The 23,019-nt window shown below is 39.6% G+C and overlaps 1 protein-coding gene across 3 annotated transcripts in view; it reads left to right on the top strand.

Moving 5' to 3' along the window:
* PTPRN2 (protein tyrosine phosphatase receptor type N2) overlaps positions 1 to 23,019 on the top strand; it is a 664,108-nt gene that overhangs the window by 579,773 nt on the left and 61,316 nt on the right. For all 3 annotated transcript variants that reach the window (XM_068934287.1, XM_068934286.1, XM_068934288.1), the window contains one exon: positions 21,727 to 21,874. In XM_068934287.1, coding sequence (XP_068790388.1) covers positions 21,727 to 21,874 — 148 coding nt within the window. The remainder of the gene's footprint in view (positions 1 to 21,726; positions 21,875 to 23,019) is intronic.

Genomic DNA, 23,019 nt, shown 5'->3' with positions numbered 1-23,019 from the left:
CTTAGCCTGCAGCTACAAATGGAGGGGCCTCACTTCACAGCTTTTGGACCACTTTGATCAGATGGACTACAAGAAGTTTTGCAGTTCTTCCTTTCTCATGCTTCTGCAATCCTCTTATCTTGTAAATTCTTTTATATATATATTTTCTGTGAAAGGTGTCTCAGTGCCTGAAAAAGTAACAAGAAATATTAGCAAGGGGCCCTAGTAAGAATGGCAAATACCATTTGCTTTGCAGGATAAATGCACTTACCACTCTGCAATGTGTTTTTCTGTTCCACATTGTGCAACAACAGAGAAGTTAGCTGAGTTAGCTGAGCTCAGTCCTTACTGTTCCTAGGTGCCAGGACCTCCCCAGAGGAAATAAAACAATGGATGACTGTAAAAGGTGGCGGCAGGAAATAGTTTATTTTGACTTACAAACAGAGTACATCTTTAATGAAAGTAACTTGGAAGGAATATATTTGCAACTGCTAAATGACTCTGTTTAGTCCCTTTCTTGCTCACAGGCAGTGTTGGTCAGAAACATTTCTGTTCAGCTGCTTAATTTGCTGGAAAATACTTGCTGGTGGAACCTGAGAAATGATGTCCAAATCACCTCAGCTTTCGGTTTACTGGAGTTCATGGTTAGCCCCAGGTACTGTTAGCTTGGGGAAGCTGCTACTGCTGGGTAGCCCCATCTCTTGCATCATGGGAGGTTTGGAGAAACCTGAAATTGTCCCAAACCATGTGGCTATAAGGTAGTCTTAAACTTAGACTTGGTCAAGTAGACTGAAAGCAATTCTTTTTTCCAAAATCAATCTTTCAGAGAGAAAAATCTAACGTAACTGCCACTTTGCTGGTCAGCAATAATGTCTCTGTGCTGCTGAGCCATGAGGTAGTTTATGCTATTAGCAATAGAAAGAAGGGAGGACTCAGGAGGCCCAGAAGGACAGCGACAACAAAATAGAGGGTTTTTTTTCCTTTTTCACATTGTTTTTCCTCACATTTATAGCAGGAGGATGGCCCATATGGCACTTCATGATTCTGCCTTTCTAAAAGATTCAAGCACTTTGGAAAGTGTAATTAGAGGAGCAGGTTTTACGCGGTCATATTTGTGGCACTGAATGGCTGATTTCAGTACAAACAGCAACAACAAAGAACTGCCCAAATTTCAGTGGCCATTAATTTTGCAAGAAAATGTTTCAGGTCACAGCAAGGGAAAGAGTAGGAATTCAGGGGTAGGTTTCTACCCACTTTATTCAGGTAAGTACACCTATATTTCAAGTGCCAAAAGAAGTCCTAATAAAGTGCCTCGCTTGCCATGATAGTCCAACAAGAGAATCGAGGAGTTTTGAAGGTGTCCAGGAGAGAGTTAGTGTACCTGACTTTGACTCCTAATTTATATCTACATTTTCGGCACTTAATGCAGTGGCATTTCTGAAGTGTGTCCATAAATTCCCTTTCTAGTTAGTGAAGAGAGTGGGCAGCTCTGAAGGTCTCCCGATAATTAGGCAGAGATAGGATTTCTCTTAGAAGGCCTTCTGTTGTGCCTGCACGACCCTGTTGACAAAATTTTAAGCGTTACACATAAAACAGAATTTCAGAAAGAGCATGAATTTCAACAAGATGCTTTTCTGTAATTTAAGCTGGAAATCTGAGTTGTCTTCTGCGTGAGGGAATGAAACTAGTGTATGTATTGGAAATAATAATAATAGTCTGCAATAATCTGTGCATGTAATACTTTTCAGGAAGGAGTAGGAAGTTTTGTAACTGTGCTGAATGAACCAGTGAGAGCAAATGAACTAGCAACTGAAATCTCAGGCTTCACAATATAGAAGGTGTAAGCTTGCTTTATCTCCTTGTGCTTGGCAACACGCCTGTGAAACCCAAAGGACTTGTTGCATAGGGAGGTGCAAGATAGCCTCAACTGAGAACTTTTTGTCAAAGCAAAGTCACCACCTGCTGTATGAGCGCGTCCTGGGATACAGCCTGAGCTAGGGCGTATGGGGTGGAGCGCTGCTGCTGGGAAGCCAGACAAACCCAAGACATTTGATTTTACATTCCATGCAGCATGCAATTTCGTTTGGATATTGAATCAATGGAAGGATTGCTGTTGGATTGAGAAGGGTAACAAGGGGGCAGTAGTTTTCAAGGTTGAACCTCGAGCTCTTTCAGAATGCTGATATTTTTATAGTGTCTGCTTAGTAACTTTTGGATGGTTTACAAGTGCATTTCCCTCACCTTTGTTTTTTTAAAAAAGCCCTGTTTGAAAATGAATTGTAGGAGGTAGCCTTTATAAAAAATTTTTAAAGGAATGTAAAAGACTGGAATTATATGATAGAAGATGCATTTTGACAAGATAGAATACTTCTTATATCCTCCACCACATTTTGCTGAAATTCCTTGATTTTATTCCCAAAGCCACAGTAAAAGCATGAGTAAAAGGCATGTAGGCACACTTTTCTAAATAGAGAAACTCCAGCGTGTGAGGACTGATAGCACTAGGCTAGATGCAGACACTCATTCCACCTTGAATTTAATCCATATACACACAAAACAGCTCCGGAGTGAAGGCTCAGGATCTGCAGTATATAAGCACACATGCTGCATGACTGGTGAATGCTAGGAAGGACAAAGGTGAGGCGGGTGGGTAGGGAAGACAGAATCTGTGTTACAATTTTCATGTGTTTGATTATCTGGGTCTTTTTTTTCCTATTCTTTCTCCCTTTCCTTCTATCCCTGCAAATTTCTTTTTAGTCCTATATGAATTCAGAGACTACAAATACTCTGTTTGAAAAAGCTTACAGCTGAAAAAAAAAAATCCTCCCTCACATAGGAAGGGAGAAAAGTTGGTGGCAAAATTTAGTTAAAAGCATAATCTCCTAACACACGTGCTAAGTGGATCCAAATCCTAATTTATCTTTCAGCTATGCCAGTATAACTAGTTTTAGGAGTCCCACAAAACGTAAGTCACTAGAAGGTTTTGGCCCTAAAGGCTGTTTCATCAAGAACATTGAGACTAGAGGAGTCACATGGGAAAAGGCTGTTGGGCACCCCGTATCAGAACAGTGATTTAGTGCAGCAGACAAGATAGCTAATATCCAAAAAAGACGTAAATACTGTGGGTGGGGAAATCTTTTCCCCTCTCTTCCTGTCTGAGTTGTCGTATTTTTGGGAACAAGCAGAGTTGATTGCCTCCTGAAAGATTTGCTACTGATAAAATGGCATTTATCCCTTCATTTTATTTTTTCTTTCTCCCCAAATGTTTAAATTGTTTTGAAACATTTGCCTCCTTTTGTTTAAATCCAGGACTTGAGATTTCGGAACAAAGAATAGCTGGCAAGTGCAAAAAGTCTCTTTGAACACAAAAACTGCTCTATTAGCTGTACGAGCTGCTAGCTGTAGCTCTAATAAATGGATGTATGTGCTGTATAGATTTCTTTGATAAAACTCGGAGAAAATACTCATGCACAGGTGGTAACCCTTTGGTTCTTCCAGTTTCATTTCTGTTTCGTGTTTGGTTGCCTCATTTTTCTCCATTACTCTTGTTGAATGGGCCTTAGGAAACAACAATTACAGAATCAGTGTTAAACCAAGAAAAACATTTCTCTTGACTATGGTATGAAATTAATTTCAGAATTGTATTTTTTTCTAAATTCTTCCCTGTTGGTTGTTTTCCTCAAATGTATTCATGATTAGAAATAACCTGCCAACTTTCTGTGACTGCATCTTGGTCTGCTGCTTGATTGTAAGGTGCTTATTTCAGTTTTACTCAAGCTGCTTTGGTTGAACACTTTGACCACCTAATATCTTTCTGTTCCATAATAAGAAATGGCTTTTACTAGACATATGCAGAAAACATTTCCATTCATAGTTTAGAACGTTAATTTTAAGTGTTGCGTTAGCAGAAATTTTTGACACATGCCTAGCCTGTGCAAATATGAGCATGAAGGAAACAGAAAGGATCATTACCATAGCTGAAATAAAAACTGGTTTAAATTTGGTGGCTATCTGAAAATTTGTGTCTGTTTCTCCCAGCTTTTCTCCATTTCTAGTAAAGGTCCAAATAAAGTCAAGCCAACGTCAGTAGCAGTTGCTTGCTGCAAAAGATATGATATGAGGTCATTTAGTGAAAACCATTTGCTTTTTGATATTTTATTTTGAAAACAAGGGATTTTACTGAGTCTTCAGCTGCTTCTGAAAGCCTAATTAGTGGCAGAAGCCAGAGACGAACACTTGTACAGGAGGCTCCTGGCCTTTTGGCTCCATACTGTATCCTATGAAATGAAGTGGTCTTGTGTTAATTTGTTGTATTACACATACTAACATCATGTATTAAGCTGTCGATAACTCATGGTAGCAGATGTGGCTTGTTAATCGTATTTTGGACCTAACAGGTGGAAATGGCTCTTTAGAAGGAGAAGGGCACTAGAAAGGAGATGGTTCAGAGGGACTTCTCGGGCAGGAGGCCTGACATGATAATGCATGTTACAGCATATTTCTGAGCTGGTAGAGCTAGTAGCTGAGATGCTGGTAGAGCTGGTTCAGAGACAGGAAGGAGTTGAATTTTGACTTGCTGTAGGATAAAGAAACATATCCTGCAGGCTGCAAGACACTGCACCTCTAAGATCAAATAATATGCGATAAACGAGGCTACAACTTCAGAGCTTCTGAAAGCACGTAGCAGTTCAGGATGAAACTGCAATTTGCTTTGTGATACTTGCAAAGAAGGCACCTTATAGTGGCACTCCGTTACTGCACTAATTATACCAGTTGCAGCTTAAGATAACCAAAAGGACTCCAGTGGTGTTTTGGAGAGCTCCTTCTCTGGATATGGGCTATAGCAGCAGAAATTATGGACGGCGCTCTAGGTGATACGCTGCTGGCGATGGAGAGAACTTGATCCTTGCATTGATGCTCCAAAGTCTGTTTATGCTCGTCTTCAGGGCAACATAATAAAGTTTATACTTTGCTTCATGAAGCTCTTTCTAGGATAAGGCCTCAGTTTGACAGTGTTTTATGAGTAAGGTATCTCAATTTCGATAGCGTTTTGGTAAAATGCTGCTGTGATGGAGCTCATATTTTGCATTTGCACCACAATGCAGCTGTGGCAACATTTTTACATAAGGAGATAAACATTAAAATAATTTATGAAGCTTTGAAGTACACTTATTGATGACATAGAGACAAAAACCACATAAATTGAAAGGCTACTACCCTCAAACATACCATTCCTCCTAGTATATCTTCATACAATACGTATTTTTGCTATGAACTTCTCTCCTTAATTTAACTCTTCTTTGTTCTAGACTAGAGCAATATCTTTTCTTTTTTTTCTAATTGTAAGCTCTCCCTCCATGTTGTCGTGTCTCCTTCATCCTCATGCCCTAACCGTGTGTACTGGTGCTTATTCAGATTGTCCACCTGGCCAAAAAGCCTGCTCAGAGCTGGGGAGAATTAAGAGTTGCCTCTGGGGTCTGGCTGCCTGCTGTACCACTTCCTCAAACTGCGGACAGAGAGGAGGGTGACAAAGTGCTCATAAGCATCACCTCCGTCAAGCGTGACCTGCTATTGCACCGTCTATTCTGTGACCTTTTCTTTTTTGGAGTGACTATGATGGCTGGAGTCCAGGTCCTTAGTGTGGTTAGTGGTAAATCCATTAACGCCTTTTGAAGATGGTTGGTTTGGGGATTTGACACGTCTTTAAAAATAGTTCCCTGACTATGCATCACAACTGCATTATTTTTACGATGAATTATGTGAAGGCTTGCCTCCTTCTGACCTGGTTGTGCTAGCTAGAATATTCCCATAAACATCCAATAACTATAATGTACATCACGACTACACTTCAGTAGCTGTCACACTGTAGTGAATTAAAGCACATTTCTTGTACTGATTTGATTAAATATTTTCATGTGCAACACATTCCTTTAAACAAAACAAAAAATGACAGAATGTCTCCTTATTGGGTACATTATGTTTATGCTCTGAGTACTGAAGAGAGCCCAGTCATGATAAAGGTGTTTAAGCATTTTTATTTCAATATTTAAAAGGTACTGAACTTGAAAAAATAAAACATATTAAAAGCCAGTTATTTAGTACTGACTAGTCCTTACGTTCGTCTCTTATTTAAGTGGAGTCTAGCTGGATGCAAATAAAAATGCTAAAGGAGTAGTAATGCATGCTATCAGTTGTGTTCTTGCTGTCATCCAAATTCACAGAAAGAAGGCAACATATTAAAGAAATTTGATAAGGCCAGGTGGTCTGAGTGAATAATTTCCCTTTCATTAACATATTCCCCTTATTAACTCTGTAATTAATTGTACATAGCTAAGGAAAGCTATGGAAATTGCATTTTGAGATGTATCAAAGCTGACTTTATGCTTCAGACTTCCATGCAATTTACTATTAATGAGCAAGAGATGGAGGCCCCAAATCTATAATTATTACTTAGTATTTGAATGACAAGCAAAGAATTTTATCAGCACAGTTTCAAATGAAAGGGGATTAGCAGCTAATGTTGAAATTGTTAATCTTTCTTATTAAAATAATTTTGTCGAGAGTGTTTAGCCTGAAAGAGGTTTCTGGAACATCATTTACCATTAAAACAGCTATTTTCTGAAGCTCAGTATGAATTTGTCTAAGTTTGACAGCAGGATGCAAATATTTTTTAAATGAATGAATATTTTATGGGGGTTGAGGCTGTTCATGTGTGAGCTGATGCAGAGCTGCTTGCTGTGTGCATCTTCCTGGAATGCACAGCAGCGTGGCAGGATGATATCCATCTTACCAAAGTAAAGACGTCTACTGAGATAACAATGGCAAAAATCGGCAGCTCAAAATCTGAGAACGGAAATTATGCCTTTGGCTGTAGCTTGCACACTATTGATTAGCAGGGGTGAGCTATGGCAGAACTGGGCCCTAGATCTTGGTGATATTTTTATGCGACACATAAAAAGCTTGTAATTAAGTTTGGCAACAGCATTACTTCATGTTTAGACAGGCCTTCTTACTCATTTAAATGGTGGTATATTTTCAGTTTTCATATATTTTTATTAGTATCCTGTACCTTAAGCTGAGTGTTCAGTAGTGGGTGCTTTATACAAACATGTATGCTTGTTTACAAATATCATATACTACAATGATATCTTCGTATATGTTTAGGTAAATATTTGTGGGTGGATATATAATGTAAATGTCTTTTAAATTTTAATGAAAAGTAGTTGACATGTAAAATTTAGAACACTTCCTAGCAGTATTTGCAATTTTCATCTCTTACAGGAATGTACAAATGAAGCTGACAAGGCTGTTTTCGTTGCTTAAGATGAGGAAATTGCAAATATGTAACGACATAAATGGTGAAAAGCAAAGCAGTAATAATTTACGAAATCTAATTTGCAGAGGTCTCAGCCACATAAGTACTACAGGAGACACATATAGAAGAACACTATTAATTTGCCTGTGTCCCATTATAGAAAAAAGCTAATGTAGGAGATGATAGCACATGCCTTTGCCAGTGACAAATTAAATCTTACAGGCAAAATACTCAGGGATCCTTTAAAATGTTTTGATTAAGACACTATTTGTGTGAGTAGATGTCTTTGTATAAAGATGCGATCAAGGCAACAAATCCCCACGTGCCTGATCTTCCATGAGAGTTCCGTAAGCTTTACCTACGGATGGACTTGCAAGATCTTCCTTGGGTTCACTCACAAAATTAAAGGTTACACCATTAACCTTATATGTCAAGTCCTTTAAAGGTTCATTTGCAACAGTCTTGCACACAGCGATACAGTAGCAGCAAGTGCCATAAACTGTATATTTGTTTCATTCATCAAACCGAATAAAACAATTGTTAATTTAAGCACGGCGGTTGTTAAATAGCACACGAAAACGATACGTAAAGAAGCACTTTCATCGTAAGAGCATGTTTTGTATACATGGTAATTAAATTGTAGGTCAAGGACATCCAGGGTTCTTCTAAATCTGTAAAAATCATAATAAACCAGGTAGACTGCAGTAGTAAAAGAAAGTCACAGTACCAATTTAGTAGGCTGATGTAGTTCCAGTGGGAATGCAAGTGGGAATGCAGGATGCGTGCCTGAGAAAAGTGCCTTGTTCTTGTTTGCTTGTTACCTCCTTTCACATACTGGTGTCTTTGCTTGCTTTAGACCAGTTTACCCGAAAGCATTATACATTTTATTGCTTGATGGTGTTTTACAGACCAGATGCGGAGCACAGTGGCCTGTGAGCCATGGTCTGGGTCTGCACGGTCCCGACCAGAGCACGTTATTTCTTCTGGTAGTCCAGAAATTATTTTTGTGTCATTAAAGCTTCTAGTGGAGTAAGAGAAACTTCAGTATCTGAGGATGAAGCACACGCGCTTGACCTGTATGTGCATCCTAACAACAGAATCTGGGGAAACTTTGTCCTTCATGTAGGATTCTAGGGTCCAGTGCAGGAAATTTTGATTAAAGTCACTAGGAGTCTTTCAACTAACTTCAATAACAAAAATAATAATAAACCAAATCTTACATAGCACTTTTGATCAGTACATTCAAAGGCTTTTCGAAAGGTCAGTATCATTATCTTGTCATTTTACTCCAGGAAACTCAGGCGTAGATGAGGAGATGTCTTGACCAAGCATAACCTTAAGGTCAGAAATAGAGCTGGCAGTGGACCCCCATTCTCTGGTGCCCCAGTGCTCTGCTCCTACAACTAATCATATTGCTCTAATACACAAGGGATCATCTAGAGGAGTAATATTTTTGCCCTATTTTGTCCTTCATTAGTCTTTTTTTAAGGACATGAAAGTATAGGAGTTTTGCACCTGGGTTTCCCAGATTTGATTCTAGGAGATTAATTTTGGCCTCATTATCTAAGAGCAAACTATTACATATTTGAGGAGCTGGCTGTAAGATATTTAAATACACATTGGAAAAGCTTGTGAAAACCAAGCACATGATGTTCAGTCTTTAGTTAGTTACCTCTGCTATGGAGAAGGATGCCGTATACTGCTTTTGGGGTCTCTTCTGAATTGATGGCAGATTTGCTTTTCTTGAGGAACACATTCCCAATCTGCCAGGTTCCCAGCCATCATACACACACACACAAACACACACACACACACACACACACACACACACACACAGAATTTTAGGTTCTATATTTTATTTTTTGTACCTATTTAGCAATAAGCAATACTTTTACTGTCTACTCAGAATTACTACTTTTACTCTCATTGTTTTCTCCTTGACGCAGAGCATGAAGAGAAATATTCTAGGAAAAAGAAATGGCATGTGAGGAAATGTGACTGGTTATCAGTTATGACCAAAATTCTCTTCTTCCATACTATTTTCTTTATTTGATATATTCTCTTTTTTGTTTTTTTCTAATTTTCCTTCTCTGTAGTACAGTGTCTTCTTTCATCATTTCATTTCTTTGCTGACCTCTACAATCTGTTCTTGGCTACTTTTTCTATCCTATTTCACATTTTATTTATTTTATTATTTTTATTTCTGCTCTTACTGTGCTGTCTGTAGCTTCAAACATTCTCATCTGTGGACTAGACTGGTGTTCCTCAGACTTCTTTAAAGTGCGACCCCTGACTGGCTCGTATGCCTCCATGTAGGATAAACAGTCCAAGGAGTGGGTAGGATGTCTTATGCTTGTGTACTTGTAAAGCTTTTCTACCATCACTTCACAATCCCTTTTGAATGCCTCCATGACATATACTATGAGATTGCCTGAGCTAGACCAGCCTTTATGGAAAATCCCATGGAGCTTAGATAAAAGGTAACGTAGACAAAAATGGGACACTTTCTGTAGGTTTGGAAGCTGAGTTGGTGCCAGCAACATCTTTCTCGTGCCCAGCATTGTCCACTCTCATATGCTGGTCCTGCAGCTGCTGGAAGCATGACACAGAAGAGAGAGAACTGAAGCTGGGAGTGTCTTCTCAGGTAGTCATTTCCATGAAGTCCTAGAAGCACTTCTGTGGAAAGGGAGCTTCTCCACCACTTACTCTTTCCACTGACAGTTGACCTAGCTGGGTTGCTTCTCTACATCTAGGAACTTTTCATAATACCACAAGAGGAGAGTGAATCGCTGGTCAGGGAATGGCTGAAACTTTAGTTCCTAAGATATAAGAAGGCAATGTGCAAATGTTGGTTTACCCTGGATCTTCCTAGATCTGGGACATCGTTCCAAAATGATCTTGACTGCTAAGATTTGACTATTGAAGATATTTACAGAGTTTGACATTTCCTGGCTCTGGCTTTTTTGCGAGTTTTCTAGGGAATGAGCTGATTATCCAGTCTGTTCCTTCCCTGCTTTTTCTCACAGGTGACCATATGTTCACTTGTGCTTATGTGTATTCTGCAGATAGGCTATGCATATAGCGTGAATGGCAAGACTCCATAGATTTCATATTGCAGATTCTCAATTTTTACACACACCTATGTGGATATGTATGTACACAAACTCTCGTTACTCATTTTGATACTTTGTAAAAAATAGTCTTAAAAGCAGGGATTTTTTTTCCTATATGAGTCATGATTTGCTCCTGGAAAAAAAACGATCTCACTTTTATTCTCCTATGCATGTGCTTATTCCAGTGCTCTAACGGATATGTTATATCTGTAGAACTGATATTTTGTCCTTTTCTCTGCTCAAGATGGCCACTGTCTAGAAAGGGCATAATTTGGCCCACTATCTTTAAATCACATCATGTGTCTTATCACTTTGATGTTCTTGGTCATGGCTGCCTGAGTTTTCCTAGTCTCATTATCTTTATAGAACTCGACTACGCTTGAAGAGAGGATTATTTTTGAACGTGACATTTTCAGAACTCTATATATATATCTTGCGGTAATTTTTATATATAGTAGATGAAGATGACTGTACTAGTGCTGTGAAAAGAAACACAGACTTTAATTCATTAAAATCTAAATTTGCAAATATGGTATCCAACCGGGAACCCAAATTTAGATACTCAGTTGTGTTAGCAAGAGTTTGAAGGATAGAAGGCAGGGAATTAGGTTTTGTGTTTTCAATTAGGTAATTAGTGTGTAGTAGTAAATTTTAAAAGTTTTCATTTCAGACATACAACATCATTAGCAGGCATATAAATGAATCATAAATATGTCTTGGTTTATGTTATGAGGTTCAAACCGTTAGTAGAAAAAAATTAGAGGAAGGGATCATCTGAAAAAGGAGATTTAATGAGTAAGAAGAAAATTGCAATACCTGTGAGAATGGAAAATCAATAATTATCATAAAGAGTTGAAGCACTTACCTGATTTGTATTTTTGAGCAGTGAAATCTGCTCATTTTGATTTGTTTGTGTCGTTTGTGACTTTTCTTTTTAACAAAGTTACCAAAAGCTCTTCCCAAAGTGACTCAGTTGAAGAATTTAACGTCATCCGTGCTTGGCGTCAGTTCCTACAGTATGGAGCTGTTTAGAGTGTAGTGTTTTGTTATTTTAGTTTTGTGGGGTTTTTTGTTATTGCCATAATGCATATCACAGTCACAATATATCATTGGGCAAAGAGGTCTAGCTCCCCAATTTTTGAAAATAAAATTCTTTATTAAAAGGCTATTTATTGTTTATAGATTTTTATTAGGAAATCCACTGTAAGAACTATAGAAAGACTGAAAACTAGTTTCAGGTAATTCATCTTGTCACATCTTTATTATTTAGGTTGGAGTATCTTGTATAAACAAAATCTAACATCTACTTAGATTAAATTCCTGTACTTATCAACCACTTAAACCCTATACTATAATATAGAAAACAACCCCCTAGAAGAAAAAATCTGTTCTGATACCAAATTCTAATGCCAAAATGTTATCACATATGTATTCATAACAGTTGCATGACTTTTAACCCTTTTTATAAACATGATCATGGGGAAAAGAAAAAAAACAGTAGTCAAGACAACTATAAATTCTGAATTTCTCTGCTAACTAAGTGTATTGGGAGGTTATTCTTCAGCACTGGGGAATTCACTTCAGTGTTTCTGCCCTTTCATTTTCCCATCTGTGCAATGGCAATAATACTTGCCTCCCCTGCAAAAGTAATGTGAGTACTTTCAGAGAGTTGGACAGAAGGAGCTGTAGAAATACAGAGCTTGTACGGGAGCAAATTATATTCCTTGTATGGTAATCATCTTCTCCTTTTTGTTGAGGTTTATTTAAAGCAAAGTAATTGCAGTGGTGAAACTTCATAGGCATAATTTAGATTTCAAGAAAGGGGGTAAGGAGGAGGAGATGGGGGTGGGTGTATTTTAAGACCTAGAAGACACAATTAAGTGGCTGGTAATCCTTGAGAATGGATTCTTTGTAGAGTGAATTTCTTTATCTTCTGCTATATTTGGAGATAGCCAGATAGCGTAAATATTTCATAGTTAAGCATTCTGTTTTTTAATTTCTTAGCTACCTTTTCTTTAAAAAGCATACCTAGCTCCGTCATTCCCAGCTCTTAACAGTGTTTAGCATAACATGCTCTCTTCCAAGAGTTCCAGCAGAGCTGAAGACCTGCGTCAGTCCACGCCGGGTTGTATCCAGCCCTTTCACTGGGATTTCACTGAGCACCTTTGGCAGCTGGGAGCTGTAAGAAAAGGGATTAGCAAGCGTTTATCTGGCACACACTGATCCCAGCACCTGCTGATTGGATTGAAGTAATCCTTTTACAAGTTACAAAACTCTATTATCAGAGCACTAAGAGAGCGGGAGGCAATGATACGCACTCTATCCAGGGTGTATTAATTTAGGTAAACAGAACATAGGTTGCCATTCAATGTCCTTGTGAATTACAAGCATTCTTGTAAAAGTTGCACTGTACTCTAGTTTGGTGGCTACCGTCATGTGCTTCTGGGATATTTCTCTAGAAACTCAAAGGCAATCCTTGTAAGTTATTTTAGATGGCATGCTTCAGGCAGGAGTGCGCTCTCTGCGTACCTGCTTTTTCATTGACGATAGTCTTTACATCTAAAAATACAGAATTGAAACTACAAAAAGTAATTTTTTATTGTTTCCTGGCCTCACCATGAAAATTAATGTTTATTCCCTAATAATGCAACCTATTTGAAGCAATCTAATGAAATTATTCTCAGCCAGGTTGGGTAGTTGTTTCATCAGAGAATTATCTCCTTCTATTTTTTTTCTCTCGTCATCTTCCATGTTATGTATGATATTAGTAGTATTTTATGCCAGCTCTAGTAAAGCTTCACAGTAGTTTTCAGTACTTCATTGAAAATGTTTCAAAACCTACCCGTTTCACTGCTGTAATCAGATATTGAGGAATATGAGAAAAATTAGATCAAAACGCATTATTGTGGTAATACGGCTCCAAGCACCGAGGAGGAAAAATTATTTCTCAGCCTATTTTATAAGCACAGAATACAAACCCTCAGCTTTTTGATTCCTAGATTTTTTCAATTGGGATTACCTTAGCAAGTTCTTTCTGATAAGATCAGGAGATCTGGGATGGCACAGGACAAGAAAAAAGAGAAAAAGGAGCATCCAGCCTGAATCGAATGGCTAGTGGGATGGTGCAGTCCTGGCTCCAGTGAAGTCAGGAGTGCTGCCCTCGACAGGAGTGGATGTAGAACATTCCCCCAGGTAGTGCAGGTCTGTGAGACCTTGTAGCCAGGTGTTAAGTTACTGAGATTTCCTCTAGAGGTAAATTCTGTGAGGTATAGAAAATGAGTTTTCTCTGTCTCACAAAAGATTTTTGATTTTATTTTATAGAGGTTCTACTTTTTCTAAGTATAACAAGTCCAATAAAGTCACACTTCCCTGCAGATGATGTTGCAAACTTGTCTTATTTGCCTCAGTATGAATGAAGCTAGTGCTTTTAACAACAGTTGCGGAGTGAAATCTCTGTCACAAAGCTGGTCTTAGTAACTGCTATGGGCTCTGCATTACTGCAGTTTGGGCAGAGCAGAGCATCATGAACATCTGTGGTGCCTCAGTAGAATTTAACTGTTGGAGGAAACTAGGGCTTTCTTAGTATATTAGTTGATCAAATGACTTAAATTGGTTGAGGCAGTGAAATCTGTCTTTATTTAAAAGTCTGCTTTCTTAGGTAAGACAGGTAGGAAAGCTGTGGACGTAGGCTCTGCTCCTGCATGTTACTCTACATGGAGCACCACTGACTGGTTCTTTCATGGAGACACATGTAATGAGCTCACAGCCCTTGGTCTCTGCACAAATGCAGCAGCTGCTCAGGGTGAAGGACCTGACCCTCTATAAGCAAAGAAGAGCCCCAAATGAAGTTAATACAGCGATAAGGCTGTGTTAGAATATGTAGGGAATGGTTAGAAAATGTGAAGATATGGCTATGTGATCTGAATATGAATCTTCCAGGATTCTCATAGTGACGCTTATGCCCTCAGGGAGCTTTATTTGAATAGTTCTGGGCGAGTGTTGATGCAGCAAAATAGAAGAAAAAGGCAATCATAATTTTCAAAAGGGGAGTGGGGAAAAGGAAAGCAGGAAAAGAGAAATGTAACAGATCCTTACTGTTACTATTTCATGAATCCAGACTCCAGCCCTAGAAAATAACGGAACACATATTAAAAAGAAATTGCTGATTATCTAGGGAGAAATTTTCAAAGGCATAAAAGGGAGATAACTGTGAGGCTGTTATTCAAGGGGATAGAGAGAACTGGAATCTTGCCTTTGTGTGCTTGCTAATCTCCTCCATTTCCATTACTTTCCGCTGGATAACCACACAATGAGTAAGGATGTGCATAATTTTATAAAGAATAAATCTTGCCTGGACAAAGTTGATTGCTTTTATTTAACTAAAACTACAGAAACAGTAGTTGAAGTGAAAACAACAGACGTAATATATCCAAGTTCTAGTAAAGCCTTGAAACTGTCTTATGAATTGTTAATTGAAAAATTAATGTCAGTTTTTTTAGAAGCCAATTATGTCAATTGAAATGTGGCTAAAGGATGATACACGAAGAGCAACAATCAAAGGCTATATATGGGAGCGTCTGGTAGCGTAGTACAGGAATTGGTGTTAGATGCAGTAATATTCAGTTTTTAAATAATGATCTGGAAGTAGATAGAATTGATGATGACTTTTACAAGTGGTGTCACCCTGGAAAGTGCTACAAAGAGGTGACGACAGAGGAGTAATGCAAAAGCTTGAAAACCTTAGACTTAAAACATGTGCAACAAATAAAATCAGCTTTAAAGAAAAGAGTCCCAGGAAGAGCGGTCCATAGTTTGAATGGAAGCATTAAGTCGTGGATCTACACAGTGAAGACAATGAAATCTATTCAAGAGGAAATTTTTATAGAGGAGCAATATTCTGTGTGAGCAGAGTAGGGCTGAAAGAAACGGATTGAGGACAATGGGTAGCAAATTAAGTTTGCAAGAGAAAAGCGATATTGGCTTCCCTATGCAAAAGCCATCTCATTGGGTTCAGATAGTGGCTAATATTCCCTATTTAAAACGTTTGGGTGTTCCCAGGAATACAATGTACAGATCAGAACAGACAGTATCCCAAGGAAATAGCTAAATCTGGGACAGAAGTGAACAACAGAAATTATCAGAAAATCAGAGATCGATTTGTGAAGGAAAGATTAAAGAGGATCTTGGCTAGCTGGCAATGAAAAAGCTTACCAGCAGGTATTTGCCAGAAATTAAGTCATTTAGGAGAATAAAGAGTTTTACCTGAACACAAAGAAGAAAAACTATGAGAACTGGAGTTTATAAATGGTTTGTCGCAGCTGCCTCAGAACAATCTGAATGAACCGTGGTTTAGCCTCCACTTTAGGTATAGAGCACATTAAAGTAGACTAGCAAAGTTTGTTAGTGAGGTACAGGAAACAAGCTATTATTTGGAGGCCTGGAAATGAATATTCAGATAGGCCTCTTCCAGCTGTGTGTGTGCACGAAGTGTGGATATCTGATCACCGCGAAGCCACTAGCGATCAGGTATTAAACTAGAAAAAGGGCAGGTAGAAACATATACTATCTTGCAAGTAAATTGGGTTTACGCAGAAAGGAATTCCTCTTGCCTCCAGTCGATGAGATAAAAATATTGAGGTAGATAAAGAGGTTTAAGCAGAATGACAAAAAAGCTAGGGTGTTCTCCTACAAGGAACAAAGCAAAACAAAAAAAAAAAGGAAAGAAAAAAAAAGGCTGCAAAAATTTCCCTAAGTCAGTTGGAGAGAATAATAAAACAAATGAATCGTTTCAAGAACTGTCTTTTAGTATTTAGCACACAACTGCAGTTGCTATATAATGCCTAAGGCCGATTCTCTACTATCCAGATTCCTTCTGAAGCATCAAATGATGGCACCGTGGCAGCGTCTAGCTCTGGTGCTCAGCCACGGAGGGTCCTCTCTGTTCTCACTGTCTCAGTGTGGCAACGCCTCTCTCTGGGGGCTGCAGAAGGTGCTGTGCAGTTCTGGGGATCCAGGTGGAGAAAACAAGAGATGCTAAGGATGTGTGCACTGGAGGAACTGATTTCTTCTGGAAGTTTAATGCCAAGAGGGCGTACAAAGTTTCTCCCACCCTTACTGTATTTTGGGCAGCACCCTTTTTCGGTCATGACCAGGGAGGATGCAGCAGAAGGAGCAGAGAGTGAATGCGAAGACCATTGAGTTTAGAGGGCAACTGGAGCTGGTGAGGTAGACCTAATTTTCTTTGTTGGAGAAGTAGAAAATTACGTGCCTGGCAACAGGAACGCTCATGTGCTCAGCCATGTTCCTACTCCCCACCAAAGCAGGGTGGCGGAGAGCAGCAGCATCAGGCTCTGCTCCATCAGGTTCTTATTTCGGTTTCCTCACTGCACCTTCAGAAAAAGCAGCAGCTGTTGGAAAGCAATGGCTCTCACCTTGTTGGTGAAAGGTTGAGTGGTCACTGTGCGCGAGGATTAAGATCATGTCCCATCTACTTCTTAAGCTGACATTTGAGATTAGATTAAACCTGTCAAGGTCGGTCGATATAAGAGTTGCCTGTCTTTTTATTGAAAGAGACATCCTCAGTCATGAAAAGAGGTGTCTAATCAAGCACCATATTGGAAGTGCATTGTCAAAAATAATTGCTTTTTGTAATAGCTGAGCATCAGCTAATACAACAGGTGTTTTTAAAACAAGTTTCTTGGCAGATGCAATTCATAGTATCTCTGAAGAAGGTATGTGGAGATTGGCCAGACAATTAAAATTTAATTTTGATATTTGTCAACTTTAATTTATCCACAGAGCACACATTGGATGCCACTCCTTGAGTAGAGAAAAACAAGCAGTTTGACATCAAATGACATCATCAACTGAGGTCTCATGACTCTTTACTGAATCCAAAGCAGGCCTTTGTGTCTCTATTCAAGCATGCTGAATCTGTCTTTATTATGTGCTATTGGTACCACTTCTCTTGGCCAGAGATTCATTTTCCCTGGGTCAGTTTTTCATCCTCTGGCTGAGAGCTCATCTTTTGCCTCAGAACTGGCCTGCCTCACTGTGTTTACCTGTGAATCTTTACTGAGAAAATAATATATTTTAAAACATATCCCCCTCTCCACATACACGGATAGGAGAGAGGGTGACTTTGCATGCTCCTTTTCCCCTTAAAACTCTTAGTAGCAAGACTATCTCATCTGTGCATACAAGAGAAAGTGTAAACTGGGCTAACCGTTGTTCTTGTAAATGAGGCTCTGCTGAAGGAAAATGAAGATTTAATGAAAATCGAGGTACCTAGGGAGATCTGGCCTAGTGGACAGTGTTTATCTAAGCAGCAGCACGTGCTCAGGATTACAGGCTCTCTGCTGAGGGCAGATCCAGCTGTGCACACCTTGGTGAGACCAGACCTCTGCCTTTCACAGCAGCTTTGAGGAGCATTGCAGCAATACTGGTGGCAAGCTCTTTATTTGGCCTGCTGCTGTGGGACAGTGAAATTCATGTGTGTTTGACATGCTGGTAATGAATTTCTTTTGTACCGGGCAAACGCTTCAGAATGTCTGATGAAAACATCCTAATTAAGGAGTGGATCTGAGCAGACATGTAATCTCTAAAATATCAGAAGTTCCACTCAATTTAATGTACATCCGAGCGCTCCCATGCGAGTATTTCAGAATCACTGAGCTCCTGTTTAGCAAAGTGGGGGTGAGAGTAGGGGCTCTGAAGGACTGTAAGTGAAAGATTGCTTAACTGTGAGGGAATTGTCTGACTTCCAAACGTTTTCAAGGAAGCTTCTTTCGCAGTAGCTGCTTAAACGTGTGTAAAGCAGATGTTCATGCTGAACAGAGCTTTCCACAGGTCTGTTCAAATAGCCAAACACCTCCTCAAGATCTGTCAGGAAGTGTCCTGTGAATCTGATCCATGTGCCTTCGGTGTTGACACTACATGGAAAGTGGTTGTCGGGTCAAAGTTAAGATTTCAGTGTATTTTCATTTGTACATTCATTTGTATTTACACTCAGTATTCCCTGAAAAAGTAAGGTAGAAGTCAAAAGGGTATTCCTTTCTGAAAAGAGAGATGAGTTATTTAAAAATTTGTATGCAGTCAGAGCAGCTTACCTACATCACGTTTACCAATTTAAAAAGAAAATACAAAATTCTAATTTTAAGATACAGTGTTTGAGATCCTCAAATAGACAAGCTGGAGCCAGCCAGGAAGCTCCTTGCTACTTACAGCCCAGCTTTAGGAGTCAGGTGTTCCTGGAGCTTTTCGTCCAGCTTCGTGGATCTCTCAGTGTCTTGGAGAGATTTGGTGCTGGCAGACCCATATATCTGCAAAGACGTCCATGGAGTCTATGGGACGTTGGTGATGGGCAGACCAAAATGAATCAGGTTGTGTAAGTGTGGCTTAAAATGATGCTACGGGTTGGTCCTTGACTGCCTGATCTCTGGCTGTCACATGCTAAACAGCTTTTCTGAAGCTGCGGATGTTGGCTCAGTAGTTTTGCAAGATTTCACTATTTTTTCCTCGTCTTCCTCATAAAAATTCTGTATACGCCGACTGTTCTGTGCTTAGGAGGGATTATCTTTTTTTGATTATGTTCAACGTACATGCCCAGGCGCAGATTTACCAGGAGGACAAAAAGGGCTCTTTAGCCTCCCTCCCTTCCCCGGTAGCAACAGCCATTTGGCAGCGGCGAGCAAACGAGCAGAGGACGGTTTCCATCCGTTAAGTTGTCGGGTGAAGGGCTGAGGTGCTGTAGCCGACCCACTCCCCTAACACATGGCGGGGCTGTGCCAGCTCCCTATCAGCCAGAGCAGGGCCCTGCCCCATGCTTTTTCCTTCGTTTTGGAACCTAAGCAATCACACTGCAGATGTTTTGATTGTATCTAGGCCACTACTCTGGTTTTTACGTCCCTTAGAAACCTTTCTTCTAATCCAATATATTCCATTGTCCTTAAAGAAACATTCGGATTTTTTTTTTTTCCTGGAAGCATCACTTCTTGAATTGCTTTTCCGTAGCAGGTTTGATTTACAACTCTCGGGTAAAGATGCACACACGCAACGAACCTTGCAGAAAACAAAGCTGTGTGTCAGCGGCTCTTGCTGAGCTAAAAAAATGTTCAATCTGCAAGAGAGAACAGTACCCGGTTTTGCTTGTTCTGTGGGAAGCATGATGAAGTGACAGTTTTAGCCTAGCTTACATTTGGCAGAAGGCAGGCTTAAAGCTTTTGACACCTTCTGAAAAACCATCCGATAGGACGTGATAGCCTTTCTTCTTTAAAATATGTTCGGGAAGAACAATTTGATATAATGGAGATTGTCTATGTAAAAGGTTTTCTAAGAAATTAAACTGCTTTTTATACTTTTCAGTGAATCCTTTCCAGGAGTTATTTTCTAGACAGGTATTCCTGGAGAATTAACTGTACTAGTGAGCGCTTCGAAAGGAACAGCTTTGGCTGAGCGGTTTTAACTAAAAGCCGCTTTGATGCTTGGGCCTCAGGTAGGGGTCTGCAGCCCTGCTCTTGACTTCCTTCCAGACCCTGAGGTTGTCCCCTAACCGGTTTGTCCTTTTAAAAATCTGTTTAAGGACATTAACTTCAACCTACCTTGTAAAGGTAGAATGCCATTTATTTTACAAATATTAACTGTGCGTAATATGAAATTATTCTCTTGCTGAGCCTGATAGGAAAGGACGCACTCTGAAAGGTAATTTTGCTGTACAAATAGACTTAAGTACCAGGTGATAATTTTCTTAATTTTAATGTTAAAAGTTAGAGGAAGATTTCAGTTCTTCCCCATCGTTCCTCCTTTCCGCTCTCTTCCCCTTACCTACTTGCTGTGATTTTCAGGGCCACGGGATGAAGGAGTAGGGTTTTATTTCACTTTTGGCAACCTTTGGAACCAAATGCCTTATTCAGTGCTGTACTGAATCCTCAGCCCTATGAGAGCTGCAAAAACTTAAGACCTACCCCAATATACTCTGATGGTCCATCATTCCTGGCACTGCTGACGAAATTTACTAATTAGCATCATATTCTCAGTTCAGGGCCCTCTCTGTGGCAGTCCACGTGCAGTATGAGTTCTTAGTGACCCAGTAGTACAGCTGTGACACTTCATCTTAAACAGGAGCAATGAAAACTTTTAATTTGGGAAGTCATCTGCCAGCCAAGACCAGCCTGTTACAGTCCAATCATGCAGACTGACTTTTGAGGCCAAGAGGAAACTCGAGCAAGACTGACAAAGTGTCCGGGGGCGATTTGACACCTTTCGCCCTCCAACCCTGCATCCCAAAGACATGACTGCAGCACCCATAAACCTGCCCAAGCAGAGAACATTTTTCCTAATCTGAAAAATCCATATGGCCAGACTCCATTGCAAACCTTAAATCAGCTGTGATAACCACTGCTCTGTAAAGGGAGGAAGCATCCAAAGGAAAGAGAAGTAGTGGTTGGGCCTTGAACCTGGCTATCCTCTCCGCTGCTCTGAACCACCCTATGGATGACTGGAAGATGAATACTCTTCTGCCCTCCTCGGTCAGTTTTCCTGCCCTCCGTTGTGTTTGAATGGAGGAGAAACAAGACAGCGAGAGAAATTGCCTTTTTCCCCATCTCCAAAACTTGTCCCCAGATCCTTGCTGGAATTTTTTTTTTCTCTACCTTCACCCTGTTAATCTCCCAAGTAGTGGAAGAAGACATATTTTGTTTTTTTGTATCATTAAAATATTATCCACTTAGCAAGTTTTTAGTTCTTTTCAATAGCTATACTGTCGATAATTCAGGTTTCTTATAACTTGTATATGTACGTGGACTTCAGTTTAAAAGCCTTCGGATAGACTTGAGCTTTTGTTGATCAGTAATTCTTCCAATGGACTTTTGCTTCTTTTCGTCACCTGACGAAAAAGACATTTGTACTTCCATTTCCTAGATACTGAAGAAGAAATAGCTTCGGTGGCTGGGGTTTCAAGCATTTCTTCTCAGTGAAGCTAGCACCTTTACATGTTAGAGCTCTTAATTTGTATGACAAAAATGAGCTTAAAATAAACGCGCTTAAGTCAATCATTTAACAATAAGATTGGGTGTATTTTGTCCCTAAGGCTCAGAACCCCCTTGCTCTGCTTTTAGTTCTTCCTTCTCTTTAGGATAAAGAATCTGAGTTTTTGACAGTTTGGAAAGCTGGAAACAAGTTCTGAGCAAGTACTTATTTATAGAAGCCCTGAATTACACATTAGTTCTTCCCATCTCTGTTTTCTGTCCTGATATGTATGCTTTCAGTTTAGCTTTGAGTCTGAATAGGTCAGTGCTTAATACGATATTCTTTTAATTCCAGTCCTACATGGAAGATCATCTGAAAAATAAGAATCGTCTGGAGAAAGAGTGGGAAGCTCTTTGTGCTTACCAGGCTGAACCCAATGCCACCACCGTTGCACAGCGAGAGGAAAACATCCAGAAGAATCGCTCACAGGCTGTAGTACCATGTATGTACACTGTAATTTGGGTGACTGTGTTTTAAGTTTGTGATGTTTTCCTTAATGTCCTCTGCACAGTACTTTGAGAGCTACAGTTGACAGGCAAGCACTGTACAGAACAGTATATGCGTGCATTAAAAATCATAGCTATAAATATTGGTTGCCTGCATGTCCCGTTGTCATATCAGACAGTTTTATCTCCTTTTAAGTTGCATATGTGTTATGAAATGCCTAACGATGTCTGTCACACAGTACTGCTGCTGCAGCTGCAGTGTCTCACGAAATTCAATAGCCAGAGTGCTTTTCAACACGGGAGCATAGTTGCTGTACAAGGGTAGCATCTGTAGCCATTCAGTAGAAGTTTGGCTTGGGTTTAGACAAGTTGGTATCATGTCCATCCAACAGTAATACCAGCAGTCTATAATCAGAGCTAGATGATCTGTTTATCAGATACTCAGCTGTACTGAATGAGCCCCTTTAGGCTTCAGTGGATAAGCTTGCAAACTGGCTTCTCTCTCTGCTGGGCTTTGGATGGAAAGAGGAAAAGAACACAGCTAATATTTATGTTCCTACAATCTGCTCTTTTCTGTAAGCAGCCACCTTTGTGAGCCTGAAATAAAGCAATATATTTTCCCTATGCAAATATATGTATTGCATAGATTACATTGGTATGGGCTACACATTTTATTAAGCAACCAGTGAAACAAAACTGAAACTGAGAATACGTGCACAAACCACAGTGACAAAAATGTTCTCAATCAGTGTGCCCACAATCCAGCTGGGTAGCTTGGCAAAAATGTATAGCTGTTTTAATTTTTAAAGTGCCCTGGAAACATTAATTTTCCCTATGAGAGCCATGAGTAGGTGCTATTCCTCTTTTAGAAATGGGGAAATGACAGGTAATACATTAAGTCAATGTCAGAGCCAAATTTAGAGTGCAGACTGCAACTACATGATTATTTAACTGAGCCCATCGACGCTTGCATATTTATTTCAGTAGGGTTTGGCTTTCTTGTTAATATGGAGGATCTTTTTCCAGTACTGTGCAGCTTAGGAGAAGAGTATAATAGTTTGGTGATGTAAATTCTCCAGAGTAAATATGGCACTGATCAAAAGTCTGTTGGGGTAAACAGCAACATTTTGTTAACTTCGGT

The sequence above is a fragment of the Struthio camelus genome, chromosome 2 (genome assembly GCF_040807025.1).
Source record: "Struthio camelus isolate bStrCam1 chromosome 2, bStrCam1.hap1, whole genome shotgun sequence".
NCBI classification, from domain to species: Eukaryota; Metazoa; Chordata; class Aves; order Struthioniformes; family Struthionidae; genus Struthio; species Struthio camelus.
The sequence above is the reverse complement of the archived record's forward strand: the minus strand, read 5'-3'. Positions and strand labels throughout refer to the sequence as shown.